Source organism: Musca vetustissima, unplaced genomic scaffold (genome assembly GCF_032173495.1).
Source record: "Musca vetustissima isolate MV318-11 ecotype Yass unplaced genomic scaffold, APGP_CSIRO_Mvet_v1 utg2693, whole genome shotgun sequence".
Classification (NCBI taxonomy): Eukaryota; Metazoa; Arthropoda; class Insecta; order Diptera; family Muscidae; genus Musca; species Musca vetustissima.
The window spans coordinates 59,218-77,326 of record NW_026879596.1 but is presented as its reverse complement, the minus strand read 5'-3'; the positions used below and the strand labels follow the sequence as shown (position 1 = coordinate 77,326).

The 18,109-nt window shown below is 33.9% G+C and overlaps 2 protein-coding genes across 2 annotated transcripts; one reads left to right on the top strand and one right to left on the bottom strand.

Annotated features, from left to right (window-relative positions):
- Positions 1-128: 128 nt before the first annotated feature.
- Positions 129-1,024, bottom strand: LOC133324580 (NAD(P)H-hydrate epimerase). Its single transcript, XM_061533420.1, has 3 exons — positions 980-1,024; positions 415-935; positions 129-354 (listed from the first exon to the last, which is right to left on the bottom strand). The coding sequence occupies exons 1-3, from the start codon at positions 1,022-1,024 to the stop codon at positions 129-131; spliced, it is 792 nt and encodes a 263-aa protein (XP_061389404.1).
- A 2,011-nt stretch (positions 1,025-3,035) lies between these two features.
- Positions 3,036-15,840, top strand: LOC133324579 (tyrosine-protein kinase hopscotch). Its single transcript, XM_061533419.1, has 14 exons — positions 3,036-4,070; positions 6,368-6,540; positions 6,606-6,698; positions 6,778-6,891; positions 9,086-9,438; positions 9,504-9,625; positions 9,733-9,945; positions 10,014-10,144; positions 12,266-12,630; positions 12,693-12,982; positions 13,046-13,210; positions 13,273-13,439; positions 13,509-13,679; positions 15,640-15,840. Exons 1-14 carry the CDS (start codon positions 3,036-3,038, stop codon positions 15,836-15,838), a joined length of 3,591 nt encoding a protein of 1,196 aa, XP_061389403.1. The 3' UTR covers positions 15,839-15,840.
- The last annotated feature ends 2,269 nt before the right edge of the window (positions 15,841-18,109 follow it).

The window sequence follows — 18,109 nt, the reverse complement described above, 5'->3', positions numbered from 1 at the left end:
TTTTTTTAATGTTATTAAGATTTTGATTTTTATCATGGATTTTTTATTGTGCTCCGTATGTAAATATATATATACATAACAAACAAAAATATATAGATGAATATTTAGTATAAAAATGTGTTTTTTGTTTACGATAATTTAACACAAGTCTCGGTACCAGGATAGTCGGGTAAATCTAATTGATATTTTTCTTTAAGGCCGGGTGGTACAAATCTACCGCCCAAATAATGATGAGGACCCTTGTAAAACTTGGCACATAACTTGGGTGCGGTTAGCGATATCAATAGACTAGGTTCAAAATCACACTCATCATTTTTACCATTTTCCACATGCCAACCACTGGGTATGTCAATGCTATACATGAACAGGGGTAATTGAGAGAGAAATTCTAAGAAATTTATTAAAAATACTCACCTTGCTATTGGTAACTTAGTCGTCTGCAAAATGTTTATAATCGGTACAAAAGTTTCCCTGACTGGTGGTTTAAAACTAAAACCAAACAAAGCATCCACAATGAGATCATAGTTGTTAGTAATATTTTCCGGATTTGGTGTGGCATCGACAAATTCAATATTCATGGCTTTACATTGATGTGTTAAATTTTCATACAAAGGATTTGGTGTGGGTTTGGGATAATAGACACTCGGCTTATAGCCCATTAATGAGAGATGGCGAGCACATACCAAACCATCACCACCATTATTGCCGGGACCACAACACACCAAGACACGAGTGTACTGCGGTGTAGCATAACATTTTGCAATGGCATGTGAACAACTTAAGCCAGCCAATTCCATCAATTGATCCACACTGAACCGATACTCATTGAATAGTTCTTGATCCACATTTATGGCTTCTTGTTGATTAAGATATTTCATGGTTCTCGGGATTGCTGTGGTGAAGATGGTGCTGCGATATATCTTGGGCGAGTAAAGCTGTAATTGTAAAACAACCTTATATATTATTTTGAACGCAGAACCTGATCAATCAGATTTTCAACTATACATATGACTAGAATCGACATAAGTCTAGTTAAGGACTCGGTCGCGAATCTTTGGGATATTATTTTTATTGGTAGTTGTTAAAGGGGTCATGCTTATATACGATAAAAAGTGAAAATACAAGATGTCGTCAGTCGAACTTTGTAGGCCAATCAATATCTCAGGAAAATAAATTTTAGGGTCCTTAGGACTCTATGAGCTAAACATTTCAAAGCGATCCGGGACAGAGCCCTAAACTCGAATGGTTCCCAACTTGGAGAAACACCGAGAATATTTTTCCTTTTATCATGGGTTTTAATTTCCTATCGGCCAAGTTAAGTAAAAGCCGGTACTTGCACAAAAATATCAAGACATGAATTTTCCGGCGATTTGGATGTGATTTGTTAGTCCTATTTTATCACCGTTTTGAAGACCACCTTAATTTGTTTACCTTTCGATGTTGAGCGAATTTTGATTGTATTTGGAAAAAGTTTTTAAAAATCATTCTCCATAATATATATTTTTTTATTATTAAACAATAGGGTAGTCCAATTAGAAATGACTGGTTTTTGCGTATCACTATGAGTAATGCACATTTAGCGATTTTTTAAGTATTACAGTACCTGTTGCAACATGGAACACAAGAGAACAGATTTTTAAAGTGCCGCTGAATATCCGATTAATAGTACGTTTACATTTAACCGGATTTCGTTAACCCAGTGGTTTTCAATTGTCAATTCCTTTGCATATAAGTCAAATAAAATTTAAAATTTGATAGTTTTAGTATTAGGAGATACAATTTAAACAATTTTACAATTTTTTGTTTTGATACATTACCTAATTATTGCATCATTTTTCCAAGCAAGATATATTAATAGGGTCACCCAGGAAGCGAAAATCAGTTAATTTTTTTTACTGTCCAATGTCAAAAATTTGAACGTTGTTTACGATTTCATGATGTAAGCCCATTCACAATAATGGATTTGGATAGTAAACTTGAGAAGCAGCTGGTTTCCATGGATAGCCTTATTAATATGTTTAGATTCCAAGCATCAAAGATTATAAGGTGGCTAACGACATATAAAGGACCATGGTACCTTCAAACCATATCATCACCATAAAAATTCCACCAGGACCAAACTTCTTGGAATCAATGGACTGGCCTTCTCATTTTCCAAGCATTGAAAACTATGAATACAAGGATGGCTAACGACAACTTAAGGTTCTTGGTTAGGTACTTAACCCTTTTATCTTAAACTTAATTATAGAGATTTCATTATGACCAAGTCCTTGGATATTTTTGCACTATTGATGGCACACCGATCGAGGTATAAATCACAGCTAAGATCAATCGCCTCAATTCCTACTGGCAACGATACCAAACAAATGCCTTTCTGAATTTTGATACAGAGAAGTCAGATGCAGATAATGCATAGTAAATATCCTTTTTACATTTCGTTGTATGCATTTGTTAAATTTCTGAAAATTACCAAAAATTTTCGAATAATGTTATTATTAAATAAAACGCTTTATTAATAAAGAAAAAACGCTATATTATAAACATTGTTTATTTTTTGCAAAAGCAAAGTACAAAGTTGACAAAGGTAGCCAATCGCCGGCGATAAATAGATAAGATGAAAGTCGATCTATGCATCCCTAATTGTAACGCAAAGAAAACAAAAAAAAAAATACTTTGTAGTCAGAAAAAATTAATAGAGAATAATCAATTTTGTGAGAAGTGTTATTGAAACCTTTGGCGAGTGAAGATTATTGAAGAAATCGTGAAAATGCAATTATTTTCTTAGGAACTGCATTCACTTTGAAAAATTGAAATGATCGGATGTTGTCCATTGAATGGTTGGATAGATATCCTATCCGTTGTCGACGACGTCGTTTGTGCATAAAAGGAAAGGCAACATAAACAAGTTTAACGCCAGCTAGGCAGACAGCATAGCTGTAGCAGCGACAACAAAAAACCAAAATTCCAAAGGATATTTCCTTTGGAACAACAAGTTTTGATATATAAAAATAAAACGAAATAAACTACATACAAAAATGAATCAAGCCTCAAATGCATCGGGTACTACCCACACCACTATGACCATTTTGGACGATGGCAACAGTTCCATTGGCAGCACATCCATTTTGAGTAATGGCTATGATTTCAATCATGAACACGACCACGAACAAGACCATGACACAACCAGCAATACAACAATATCACAGAATTCCCAATGCTATACGGAAAGAATGCGCCAGAGTAATGTACCCATAGTAGACACAGATATTGTCACACATCGTATATACTGCTATCGCAAACGCGTTTACATCGAATACGATCATCTACAGTTGGCCACTTGCGAAGAAATATGCATAGATCTAAGTCGTAGATTGGGTATTTTGCCGAATACCAGACTTCTATTCGGTTTGAGAGTGTTCGACGATGACAACAACGAACAATGGTGTCTTCCGGGCCAGCCCTTGAGTCCCGGTGTGGTCTACTGTTTTCGTATGCGTTTCAAAGTCCCCTTAATAGATGGCCAACTGCAATCGATGGATCCAAATGCCTATGAATATCTGTACAATCAGATGCGTTACGATATGGTCCATGAGTGTATACCCTCAATACGTTATCCGAGGAAAAAAGATAACGTCATGGGTCTGGGTGCTGTTGATATGTATATTGATTATTTGGAGCAACGCGGAACAGTTGAACGCATCGAATCGAATTATAAACGTTATTTACCCCGCCCCCTGGTCAAGGCGCATATTTTTGTAAAACGTAAAATATGCAATTCGTTTCGATCGCTTCGTCAAAGAAACATCGAGTTGGTACGTGTCAAATGGAATTACGTATTGGAATTGAATAATTTGGCACCGGATTATCTACTGGAAACATTTGCTGGATTTGTGGATTTTATACCGGGAGATATTTTGGCGACGGTGCCAAATGATGGTGGCGGTGATGGTGGTGGTGGACAAATTCAATCGAGTTCGACCACTGTTAAAGTTTGTATCAAATTGGATTTATTTGATAGTCCAGAGCCGGGATTGAAGGTGGCCCGAAGAACGTGTAAAGATACTTTGGAGGTAAGTTTTGTATTTAAATACACTTCAATGGGAAAATACAAATAGCAAGCTTGGGCATGCTGTTAGAAGAAAACTAACAACAAATGTTATCAATAACGTAAAGTAACAGACTGTGGTAAAGTTCATTCAAGGAAATGCAATTGGCTTTGTTTCGCATTAAACGCAAATATTTTCATTATAAATAGAAATTGTGATAGAGAAATTTCCACACATGTATTTCATTATAAATTAATGATTTGCTAAATTAAAAAAAAAACTTTGCTATTTATTTAACAATTTTAAAAACTTGAAAAAAGAGAAAACAAATTATATCTATGCTTCGAAGTTTTTTTCATGTCTAGTTTAAGGCCGAGTGGCGCAGGAAGATCAGCCACTCACAAAATTAATCTATTTATAAGAGAGGCCTGGTCGAATCCCAAATCTAAGGAAGTATGGAAATTGATACACGTATTGTCTTATACAATTTTAAAGGGCATAAGAAAACACTATGGTCTGGGTGGAATTTTAGCCACAACTCAGAATGTATGTCCGCAAGAAAGAAAGTTTAATGTAGGTACCTGAATATTGACAATATTTCACTATTTTTAATAATTATGATTTTTTTTAAATCGGGTTATAAGGACTTGAATATTTATTTAAAACATCAAGTTATGAGTCCTTGAAGTTTTCTTTTAAAATTAAGGACTTAAATATTTATTTTAATTCATATCTTAATACTGAAGACTTCAAGACCAATTAATAGTGCTAAAAAGGTGTGTTATATTCCTAAATTTAAAATTAATAAATAAAAAAAAAACATTCTTTAAAAAATCTAGTTACAATGCCTTGAAAATGTCATTAAAATTATTGATATAGGTCTTTGAGAAGTTCTTAAAAAATCGTTGATGTAGGTCTTTGACGAGTTCTTTTAAAAATCTACGCATTAGGGTCCTGCAAATATCTTGAAAAAATATACCCTTTAGGGTCACGAAAATTTCTTTTAAAAATACACGTCTTGAAAATTGCTGTAAAAATCCACGCTTTAAAGCCCCGAAATGCGTTCTAAAAATCCAAGCTTTAAAGCCCCGAAAATCCGTTTTAAAAATCAGAGCTTTAAAGGCCCGAAAATGTCTTTTAAAAAATCCACGCGTTAGTGACCCGAAAATGTCTTTTTCAATTTCAATTTATTTATTTCATAAACAAGAACCTAGCCCAAAGGGCCATGAGCGATTCCAAAAACGTCATTACGTTTGAAAATCCACGCTTTTTTTTAAGAAATCCACGCTTAAGCGTCCCGAATTTTTAAAAAAAAAAATCCACGCTTAAACGTCCCGAATATAAAAAATATCCACGCTTAAGCGTCCCGATTTTTTTTAAATCCAAGCTTAGGGTCCCGATTTTTTTTTTAAATCCACGCTTTAGGCCCCGAAAATGTCTTTTAAAAATCCACGATTTAGAGTAACGAAAATTTCTTTATAAATCCACGCTTTAGAGACCTGAAAATTTCTTTTAAAAATCCACGCTTTAGGTTCCTGAAAATGAGTTTTAAAAATCCACGCTTCATGTTCCTGAAAATGTGTTTTAAAAATCCACGCTTTAGGTTCCTGAAAATGAGTTTTAAAAATCCACGCTTCATGTTCCTGAAAATGTGTTTTAAAAATCCACGCTTTAGGTTCCTAAAAATGTCTTTTAAAAATCCACGCATAGGGTCCCTAAAATGTCTTTTAAAAATCCATGCTTTAAAGCTCCGAAAATGTGTTTCAAAAATTCAAGCTTTAAAGCCCCGAAAATTTCTTACAAAATTCAAGCTTTAAAGCCCCGAAAATGTGTTTTAAAAATTTCTTTAAAAAAATCCACGAAAACGTTTTTTTAAAAATCCACGCTTAGGGTCCCGAAATTTTGTTTTAAAAATCCACTTTAGGGTCCCGAAAATTTCATTTAAAAATTGTTTTATCTACCCTTTAGGGTCACGAAAATTTCTTTTAAAAATACACGTCTTGAAAATTTCTGTAAAAAGCCCCGACCTTAAGGTAAAAGATTTTTCAAAAACTTAACACTTAATCAACCTGAAATATCGGCTGTTTTTATACTTATATGATTTTAGACCGCGAAGAAATTAAACAGAGTCTGCAAAAATGATGACTTAAAGCCTTGAACATTTTCATTTTAATACCCACGAAATAAAAACTATGATTTAAAGACTCGAAATATTTGAATTTACTTAATTTTAATTAAGAGTCTTCCGTTTTATAAATTTTTAAACATCTACAGTAATGTTGTTGTAATGTTTTACAAAAATATGTATATTTTTTTCACAGTGGGTTTTAGTCAGTAAACTGGAGAATATTTATGCCGTATACACCCGTGGGGTCAGTCCAAATACAATAAATTGCCGTTTGGAAATTACCGGCATGCCAAATGGTTATCGCATTGAATTTGACAGTAAAATTCAATTGGAAGCATTCATTTCTTATCTCTCTGGTTATATGAGGTAATCTATATCTAAACATAAAATTTTTTTCAATGCTAATGATTATTGTATTCCTTTTTGCATAGATTAACAACAAAATGGATGGTAAATCTATGTATGCAATATGTTACACCCTCACTGGAGGAGTTAATGACACTGCACTGTCATGGTCCAATTGGGTATGTATGTTGCACATTGTTATCGATTCGTTTTTTAAAAATAGTTTTTTTTTTCTTTTTTTGTCTCTTCCCTTTGCAGTGGCGCCTTTTCATTTGCCAAGATACGTGAACAAGGCGACAAATGTGGCAGTTATATTATTCGCCAGTGTGAGAAAGAATATGATACATATTATATTGATATCAATACGAAATCGTAAGTAAATAATTATTCAATTGGGGAAGGAAGATAAAATTTTATGCTTTATTGTTTGTGTGATAAGTGTTTTGTTGTCTTTTGGCCGATCATTATTTATTTTGAAAAAAAGATGATATCTATGTTTATTTATGATTTTCTGTTTGTTAAATATTGAATATCTGCAAAGAGTTAACAAAAAATTGAGTTGAATTCGAATCTATTGTACACTGCGGGGAAATACGAATTTAAAAGACTTCCTGAAATGGAATAACTTGAACGTTTTCTTTTCTATAGATAGGAGGCTTTGAAAATCCGTGTAAAAATTTTCTTTTTAGGGTCTTAAAAATACCGATTTTTTTTAAAAAATCCGCCCCGAAAATTTCTTTAAAAAATCCACGTTCTAAAGGCACGAACATTTTAATTTTTAAATTCGAAAATTTCTTTTAAAAATCCAAGCTTTAAAGCCCCGAAATTTTCTTTTAAAAATCCTTTAAAACCCGAAAGTTTTTTTTAATATCGACGCTTTGAAGCCCCGAAATTTTGTTTTAAATATCGACGCTTTAAAGCCCGAAAATTTCTTCAAGTTTTGAAGCCCCGAAAATTTCTTTTAAAAACCCAATTTTTGAAGCCCCGACATTTTCTTTCAAAAATCCACGCTTTAAAGCCCCGAAAATCTCTTTTAAAAACAGCACTTTTAAGCCCCGAAATTTTCTTTAAAAAAAAACAAGCCTAAAGCCCCGAAATTTTCTTTTAAAAATCCATGCTTTAAAGGCCCAAAATTTTCTTTTAAAAAAAACCATGCTTTAAAGCTCCAAATTTTTCTTTTAAAAAACCAAGCTTTAAAGCCCCGAAAATTTGCTTTAAAACCCCAAAATACCGAAAATATCGTTTAAAAATCCACGATTTAAATCCCCGAAAATTTGTTTTAACGCTTTATAGCCCCGAAAATTTGTTTTAAAAATCCACTCTTTAAAGCCCCGAAAATTTGTTAAAAGTCCGTAATTTATGGCTCAAATTTTGCGTTTTAATGGCCTGAAAAGAATCTTTAAAAAATAGTCCGTAAAAATCCGCACTTCAAGGCATTTAAGTTTTTTTTCTTAAAAATCCGAGTAAATTTCTAACAAAGTTCTTAAGCCAGTCCCTAAAAAAAATCTTTAAAAATCCGCGTTTAAAGGTTGGAACAATTCTTAAAATATCCACGATCTAAAACATTTAAACGATGTAAGTTATTGCTTAACGTCTTGAGAAGGTTAGGTTAGGTTTGGGGATGTGCAGTCACATGTGTGACTGCAACACTCTGAGAAATCATCCACAAGAAAAGATACAGTGAAGAGAAGAGACCAAGAGACAGATCTGTAGGGGAGAGAAGAGTAGTAGATTAAAGGGGTGAAGAATGAGTGAAAGGTCGATGGTCCTATGAGTCAGACAGAAAAAAGCATTACGTGCCAATGTTATGCGCTCCTAACCATTTTATGTTTCTAATTATGCTGTAGATTAGAGAAGGTTCGGTTGATGAGAAGAAGCTGAGACCCGGTAGAATATGAGCACCCATTAGTCTGGGTCGCCTGTAAGCCAGGGCTGGGCAGTGACACAGGAGATGCTCAATTGTCTCCGTCTCCTCCTCGTCAACACAGAGTCTACAGTAATCAGTTGCGTCAAGATCCCATTTACTAGTAGGGGCCCTGATGTTGCAGTGACCAGTGATGATTCCCGTCATCACTCTAATTTCAGCTTTGTTCAGGTTCAATAGTGAGTGCGTTCTTTTGGTAGACAGAGTCGGCCAGATTGATCTTGACACGTTGCACATAGGTTCGTTGTGCCAAAGTTTGCGGGCTGTTTCGTCAAAGAATGCCTCAAAGTTCCTATAGAAAAGACATATGGGTAATTTAAGTGAGTCATCAGTTTCTAGATCGGTGGATTGAGATCCTCGTCTAGCTAGTTCGTCCGCTCTTTTATTACCCAAGATGTCACAATGTCCTGGTACCCAACACAACCGATAGCTATGGTTTAGTTCTTCCAGAGCTGTTCTACACTTGAGGACGGCTTCGGATTTGATGTGGCAAGATTTGATGGCTTTAAGAGCCGCTTGACTATCCACGTCTTGAGAAATTTACGACTTTAAGTTGTCATGACCTTTTTTAAAATCGTCGAATTATAATATTAATAAATTTTTTAATTACGTTTTCTCTTTCTTAAACAAAAAAAATAACAGAATATCCGAAGGTCTACAACCGTTAAAATTCAAAACCGAAACCTTTAAAATAACCAAAAAAGTCAATCTAACGAATACGAGTCCATGCGTGCGAACGGTAAAATGGATTCTACACTATAATGGTAGTATGGAAGCATTTGATAAATTAACAGATCTGGCAAAATTCATACCAACCGAATCGGATAGAAAATTTCGTATATCGCCGTCCGATAATGATCGATCACCGTTATTGTTGATATGTTTGCCAAAAAATGTGCAATCGAAAAAGACTGAAAAGGAGTTGAGCGAAGCTGAACTCCAACGAGAACGTGTTAAAATTTTAGATTTATCCAAGGATTTGCAATGGTATCACAGTAAGTGGAAGTGGATTTTCATAAATGAAGTATGGATATAATAATTATATGCCCATTCTATGTAGATTCATCACGAGAATGTGACAATGGGCGTATGATAAAAATGAAAGCCGATTGGATACAAAATGATGGCTATAAAGATGTTACGGTCACACTAAAAGTTCTAAAATTTGAAGATGATTTTCCGGTAAGTGATGATCATAGATTATACGTTTATTTGTAATAAATAATTATGTTGAGAATTATTATTATCCTTTGGACCATAATTATAATATTTTGCTATTCTAACGCCAGCTATTTAGAAGTTTAGCCAATACACTGAGTCGCATCCAGTCACCCCATATCATTAAGTTATTTGGCATAACACTGGACTCACCCTATACAATGGTCATGGAATATTCCGAATTTGGTCCGCTGAATAAGTTCTTAATGGACAATAGCGCAAAAGTTTCGTTACGTCAATTAATCGATGTTGTTTATGGTTTGGCGAGAGGATTATTTTATTTGGTATGTTTTGGAAAAAATCTAAATTTTTAAGAATTTCGAAGTATAACTCACTTCTTTGTTTTTTTCAGAGAAATCATCACATTGTCCATGGCTATTTAAGATGTTCCAATCTTTATGTTACTAAATTCGATCCGAAGACAAATTTACTCGAAGCAAAAATTTCGGGGCCAGGTTTCCCACGACCGTATCGTAAGGATGAGTGAGTTAATGATTATTACACTTTTTTATAAAATATATACAAGTTTTGATAAATCGTTTTTGTGAGATGAAGATATAAATTTCCACAGTCTTAAGCCTACAATGACGTCGTGTATACAATTTTATTTAAATCATTCCAGATTTAGATATGGCTCCAATGTATATTCCCTAATGGTATACCTGTTCATAAAAATATGAACATGCTCGCATCATTCATTTTATTTTATGATCACTTCACATTTATGCATTTCATTTTAACTCATTTGGTCCTTCGAACCGAATAACAATAAAATCTGGTACTTCGAAGAAAGAACCAAAATATACTTAAAATAATGACGGGCAAGCATGGAAAGTCATTTCATATGGCCGTTTCTCATTTATTCTCCGAGTCACTTTAACAGTACCAAATTGCCAACTTTGTCCGTTTTCAATTGTGTTGAAATCGGTCCATAATAAGTTATAGCTTCTATGCATATTTTCAACCGATTTCATACAAAATTGTGCATCAAATACCCAACGTTTATTCGACTGGGACCTAGAAACCGGTGTATAAATTTTGTGGAAATCGGTACGGATTTAGTTATAGCTCCCACATATATTTTCAACCGATTACATGTAAAAAGTGTACCAAATAGGCAACATTTTTCCGATCGTTCCATAAGCCGAGCTTAAAAAAGATTCCCAACCGCGTCGGTTTGTGCGCAACTTATCCAATTTGAAAGACCATGTTCCGAGATGTTGTCTTCTACTTGATGTTTCCGTCGGATTCGACGACGATATTCATCGTCCACGCAGATCGGCCCATAAATCTTTCGGATAATTTTTCCTCTCAAAGACTCCAAGTGCTGCCTCATCTGCTTGCGCAAATACCCATGCTTCAGAGACATACAACAACACGGGAATTATCAGCGTCTTGCAGAGTGTGTGTTTGGTCTGGCCATTGTTGCATTTCTTGGCCAACACTATTCTCCTCCGGATTTCAAAGCTGATGTTATTTATTTTGTTTATGACGCTACCTAGGTATATAAAATCGTCCACTACCTCGAAGCTGTAGTTTTCAAGTTCATCAGTTGGTCCGAGTCTAATGGACTCGGACTGTTCACCTTTGCAGCAAGATGTTCAACATGTTACACGACAAACTGTTACCTTGTCTGACTCCTCATTCGGTATTGTAGGGCTCCGAGAAGTCCTTTCCGAATTTAACTGCTGCCAGGTGTGCCGTATTAATTTTGCAGAAATACCAAATGCAGACATGGCTTCAAATACCTCTGAACGGATAGGGCTTTCGAATACGGCTTTATAGTCGACGTATAGGTGGATTTGCCAGGCCCGAAGCCGCATTGGTATGATCCAATAATGTCATTGACCATCGGCTTCAGTCGTTCACACAGCACACTGGATAGCACTTTATATGCGATAGCTAGAAGACTTATTCCTCCATAATTGGGACATATCGGTTTGTCTCTTTTTTGTGCACGGGCCTGCTACTTTATTGTTCTTCAGCCGATTAATTGCTACTCTGACCTTATTTGACTTGGAGGTATATACTATATACCGTCAACTCTTATTGGTTCTGGGGTCCGAATCGATATTCGCTCTTCGCATCGATCGAACATCCCCTACACTGGATAAATGCCTTCCGTCTATCACAACATGATTAATTTGATTTCTCGTAGCTTGATCAGGAGAAATCCCTTGCGATTTTTGCATAAAAGTCTCCTAGCAAAATATGTCTTTGGTCTGTTCATCTATGTCTTCCGTCGGAGCATGGGCGCAAATTAGACTGATTTAGAAGAACTTCGCTTTTATACGGATTATAACAATTCGTTCATCTACTAGAGTGAATCTGGAGACCATAAATCCACAGCCATATTTATGTCTCGTTTCATGGCAGCTATAATACAGGGCGTAATCATCTGATAACGTGCGCCCAATCCAAGTACAGGTTCGCAGATCGTGGGTCCTTTATACGTTTGCGGCGATCGTCAAGATTAGGGGGTTTGGTTTTCTTTATCGTTGCTTTTTCGTAGTATTAGTTTTTTCCTAGTGTGGGCAACTAACCCGACGCCTCAATCCATTTTTTTATAGTCCTGATTATGTTTTATGTTATTTTTTCTTCAAGAATTCCCTGGATACCATTCGAATATCATCGTAATTTGAATGCGGCCAAAAATGACCCGGACATTGACATTTGGGCATTTGGTACAACCGTTTGGGAAATATTTGCCCGTGGCGAACCTATTGGCAATAAAACAACAGAAATGCTTAGGCAAAACCTAAATAAATGTGGTGGCATTCTGGAGAAACCCAAAGATTGTCCGGAGGAAATGTTTAAGGTGATGATGGATGGTTGGAATACAGATCCGGAAATCAATTTTGACTATATGCAAATATTAAGGCATTTAATTGCTGCCCAAGAAGCCCTCTCGGATAAATCGTCTTCTACGAATGATGTCAATGTTGATGAAAATATCGAAGTGGAATTGAGTATGATGATGATTATATTATTAAAAAAAAAACAAAAAAATACGCATATATTTATTTTTCAGAAGAAACTGCCAATGATCATGCCCGCCATCACAATGGCTTTGCCAATGAAAGTAATGTCTTCAGTTTTCCCAGTTATTTCAATGCCACAAATTCGGTACTTGAGATACCCAATGGCAAGGTTATATTTCGTCAACGAATTGGTGAGGGTCATTATGGTACTGTGCACTTGGGTGAGGTGCGCTATAATAGTCCAAACAATGCCCGAGAATATGTTGCCATAAAAACTTTGAAATCAGCCAGAGCTCCACAGCTTAGTTATGATTTTATGCGGGAAATTGAAATAATGGAGGTGAGTATTTAAAAGACAGACATTTTTCGGTGCCATGCTTATCATCCTTCCTTTTTTTATTAGTCATTGGATCATCCGAATATTGTGAAAATAAAACATTGGATTCAACGACCATTTTGCATAATTATGGAATATTTGGAAAGTGGTTCATTTTTAGTTTATTTAACATCGAAGAAACCAAATCTCACCAATGAAATTCTATTAGGTTTTGCATTGGATATTGCCAAGGTAAGTGTAATAGAATTGAATATACATACAGGAACTTTAACACTAACAAATTATGTCCTCAGGGTATGGATTATTTGGCCAGCAAAAATATAATACATCGGGATTTGGCGGCACGTAACATTTTGGTCGACAGAGACAGTGTTAAAATTTCCGATTTCGGTTTAGCCCAACGTGCTGATTCCGATGGTTATTATGTGGCCCATAGTAGCCGTGAAATACCAATTAAATGGTAAGCTCTAAATTTTGTTTTTTTCTTACTTTTGACGTCTCCATTTATTGCAATTTATTATACATTTAGGTATGCACCTGAAGCTATCAGAAGAGATGCAAAATTCTCATCGCAGTCGGATGTATGGTCATATGGTGTTACCTTATTCGAAATGTTTTCTCGTGGAGAATCACCAAATTTAGATCCGAATATAGATTTAACACAAGATGAATTTCTAATGCGTTTAGAAAGAGGCGATCGGTAAGTCCTTAATATAATAAGTCCTTAATACATTTAGTAACAATTGTTACCAAATATCGAGTAAACAGACAGAGCTAATATGTCATGCTTACATTTCCTAATCATCTCCCATTAAATTTTCTGGGTAATTTCCCACTTTCAAACGTTGTTCAGAAAAAGAAAAAAGTGTGAAAATGCAAAAAAAATATCACTCTGAAATTTTTGTTCAGAATAAATCGGAAGTGAAGAGCTAAGAAATTCACGGGGAATTGTCCGCAATAAGGCAGACAAATGATCATTTTCCCATTTTAGTTATTAGTGAAACTTTTCACACAAATTGTCGCTGTGAAATTTTGTATAAATTGTGTCGAATAGGGAGAGGGAAAAATCGCCAGGAATTGAAATTTATAATAATGCCAGAAAGTAAGTCATCCCCTTCTTTTTCATTCAGAAAAATTAATTATTCCACTTAGTGAATCTTCTCACTTTTTAACACTTTAGAACAAGGAAAACCATGCAAGAATGCGAAAATTTTCACTGTGAAATTTTGTTCAAAATAAGTCGAAAGGAGGGAGGGAGAAAATTCGAATTGAAATTGGCGCCCAGAATAAGGCCGGAAATTATTCCATGCTTATATTTGTTAATCATTTTCCATTTTATTTACTGGTGGAATTGTTCACACAAATAGTCATCAAATTGTTCCTCTTTTCTTTTCATTCAGACTAACCAATTTTCTCACATAGAAAATTTTCTTCCAAAATATTTAGAATGTGAAAAAAATTTACTGTAAAATCTTATTCAGAATAAGACGAGAGGGGAGGAATTGACTTCCTGCATTATTTTAGCTTCTCCCTTTTTAATAATTAGTGACAATTTTCACACAAATTGTCATCACCAGGGATGGTCCATGTGACGAATTTTTAGGTTTTCGACTGTCAAAAAGGTGTAAACGTCGAAAACGTCATATATTTGTATAAAATGTAATAAATGTAGTAAACGTCATTTATTTGAATATTATCACCATATACAGTTATTTTCAAGAATATATATATATTTTTTACATATATCTGACTATTCCTCACAAGAACTGATAAAAAATTATAAACATTTTGGAGAAGAAAATTTTGAAATTTGATATGGATTTGAATAAAGCATACGTAATTTCGAAATTGATTAATGGAAATAGCTATTTTGTCAAAAACCTAATGGTTTGGGGTGGGTTTCCGACGTTTCTGACGTATGTATTATACGTCGGAAATGTATGTCATTTACGCCACTGTTTCTGACGGACGCTCTCTGGTCATCATATTTCCCTTTCCCTACCATTCAAAATAACTAATTTTCTCACTTAGCGAATTTTTTCACTTGGAAATTTTTTAGAAAAGTCTAAAAATTTGTTTAGACCAAGTCGAAAGGGGAGAGGGGAAAATTTGTTCATGCTCGAATTTTCTCACTTTTTAACGAAATGTTATTGAAAATAAGTCGAAAGAGGAGAGGGAGAAAATTCAAGGGGATTTAATGACCCAAATAACACAAAAAAATTTCATCCTTACATTTGACATTTTTCTGATAAATTGTCATCACATTTCCCTTCCCCTTCCATTGAAAATAACTAATTTTTTCTCAGGATAACAATTTTTCTAAATTTTAAAAATGCTTTAGAACAAAAGGGAAAAGTGCGAACGTAATAACAAAATACGAAAAATGTTGTAAAGAATTTTTTGATAATTCACAGGGAATTGACATCGGTGAAATTTGTCCCTTGCAATCAGAATAGCTAATTTTCTCACTTGACAAATTTTCTCACTTTTGAAAATAGTTTAATTCTAAGGCGAAAGGAGAGAGGGAGAAAGGGAGAAAATGGAGGGGAAAATTCAAGTCGGATATTTTTCATTTTTCGGATTAATGTCAAATTTAAAATGTTTTTTTTTTATTATTATTTTAAAGTATAACTGTATAGTATAACATTTTTATTTTGCAGTTTAAGGAAACCTAATTTATGCCCCAACAATGTTTATGAACGTCTCATGAAGCCATGTTGGGATGCCAATCCAAAGATGCGACCAACTTTCCGGGAAATTATTGGTGTCATACAGTCAATTAACAATGAAAGCATCAGCACTATACCAAAGTCAGATTTTAATATATCTCCACCCACATCTCCTACATCATTAAATTAAATGAAAAACACAACAAAAAGAAATGAAACGAAACTCAAGTGCAAGTCTTTTTTATGGGAGTAAAAAAATCTAGTAACTAAATAGATAAGTTTATAATAAGATTTTTATTTTTTAATATGTATAGTTGTTGTAAGAAAAAAAAAATAGAACGGAAATAAACAACTCGACTAATTTAATCTCTCTGTAAAAGTGTTAATATATTTAAAAAAACCTATTAATTTTGTTATATATGAAATAGTATTTGCTAAGATATTTTTTAAATATTATTTTTAAGTTATATGTTTTTCGTTTATTTTAAGTGCCTTTTTCGAAACAAACAAACTAAAAATCCAATAACAAAAAAAAAAAAATAATTTTAAATATATGTGTGTGTATAGAAATAAGTTTTGCAATAACATATATTTTTATTTTATTAAAATTATAGTATAATTTATTAATATGTAAATCGTTGATCTATGTTTATATATACGTTTATTTTACAAAGATAAAAAAATATGTGTAAATGTTTTTAATGTAAATTTTAATTTTATTGTAAAAACCAGAATTATTATTATTATTCATGGCACAATTAAACTGCAACTGCAATCATCGAATTTTAACACAACAGAACTTTGGACGAAATTTTTTAGATTTTAAATGCACTTCATCTCTCTCTGTCTCTCACACACATACACATAATGCAACAAAAATAAAACTTGATCAACTAATTGATGTATGATCTTGCCTTGTAATATATATTTGTTTTTGTAATAAACATAAATATTTAAATTAAATTTAAATAAATGTATAAACGAATGTATTGTGTAAAAAGAAAACGACAAAACAGCCATTTTAACTTAAGAATAGCTGTACTTTTTTAAACGTAGTACTACATAATAATTATAAAAAAATGAAATCAAATTTCAGACACAACACTCTACACTAATTATATAGAAATAGAACCAACAACAAAACACACATTTACAAAAAAAAAAGAAAATAAACAAAAACAAACTAAAATAAATAAAAATTTTAAATGTGTACTTTAAAAAGAATGGTTTTATTTTATTTAAAGGATTATTGAAAATATCATCTAAATCGAAAATATCGAAATTAAATAAAAAGGCACTCGCAGATTTCTTCCCTTTATTCGTTGTGTCTGTAACATCGTTCAAAGCGGTTTTTGCCATCATAAAAAATGTTCTTTTATCTGCTGTAGTGGTTGTTCCAAACCAATGATGCTCATATTACATGCAATACTATTTGCAACATACTCTCCGGCCTATGCAGAACAACGGCAAATCTAATCGAGTAATATTAAACGATGATGGAAATCGTTTAAGCGATTTAAGGGGACCCCCCCATTCACGGGGTCAAAATTTTTGTTGATATAATTCGAATCTACACTGATTAAAAAATATTTCTACAAAATTTCAAGTGAAAATCTCAAGAACTCTTGAAGATATAGCCGATTTATTGTGTCAGCATCAAGTGACGGCTGAAGGGCTTCTCAAACTTTAAACGCGTTTTTCTCTTAACATTTTTTTGCGAATGGCGGGCACGATAACTCAAAAACTAATAATCCAATCGGTTCCAAATTTTGCAACGTTTCTCTGGGAGTGTATAGCTCTCGTATGAACTAGGATAAAGCCAATCGGTGAAGATCTTCCTTATTTTTTAACTTGGTTTTTGGTAAAAAATCGGCGATTTTCCAAAAATATTTTTTCAAAGGTCCACCACTTTGTTAATTTTAGAGCGAAGTCAATATTCCTAGTTCATACGAGAGCCAGACATGTACTCTTTCTAACACCGTTGGAATTTTCGGATTCCGATGTTCCAGTGAGGAGTTATCATGCCCGCCATCAAAAATAAGGACTTTTCTTTAATTACAAAAAACAACAACAAAACAATAACAAAAATTTTTTGTAAATTATTTTTCTTCTCTTTTAAATCTTCAAATATATATGTGCAAAGTTACAAACCTTAGGTTAGGTTAGGTTTGGGGATGTGCAGTCACATGTGTGACTGCAACACTCTGAGACCGGTTAGGTCCGTTGTGATCATCCACAAGAAAAGATACAGTGAAGAGAAGAGACCAAGAAGACAGATCTGTAGGGAAGAGAAGAGTAGTAAATTAAAGGGGGTGGAGAAAGATTGAAGGTCGATGGTCCTATGAGTCAGACAGAAAAAAAGCATTACGTGCCAAGGTTATGTGCTCCTAACCATTTTATGTTTCTAATTATGCTGTAGATTAGAGCAGGTTCGCTTGATGAGATGAAACTGAGAGACGGA

What these genes read in the sequence shown, in the direction of transcription:
- LOC133324580 (XM_061533420.1), bottom strand. Translation starts at nt 1,024, where the DNA reads ATGTCGATTCTAGTCATATGTATAGTTGAAAATCTGATTGATCAG. An exon ending in TTGAAAATCTGATTGATCAG is followed by an intron (nt 936 to 979) that starts GTTCTGCGTTCA and finishes TTACAATTACAG; the next exon opens with CTTTACTCGCCCAAGATATA. An exon ending in ACTAAGTTACCAATAGCAAG is followed by an intron (nt 355 to 414) that starts GTGAGTATTTTT and finishes GTTCATGTATAG; the next exon opens with CATTGACATACCCAGTGGTT.
- LOC133324579 (XM_061533419.1), top strand. Translation starts at nt 3,036, where the DNA reads ATGAATCAAGCCTCAAATGCATCGGGTACTACCCACACCACTATGACC. An exon ending in AATTTGAAGATGATTTTCCG is followed by an intron (nt 9,626 to 9,732) that starts GTAAGTGATGAT and finishes TTCTAACGCCAG; the next exon opens with CTATTTAGAAGTTTAGCCAA. An exon ending in CGAGAGGATTATTTTATTTG is followed by an intron (nt 9,946 to 10,013) that starts GTATGTTTTGGA and finishes TGTTTTTTTCAG; the next exon opens with AGAAATCATCACATTGTCCA.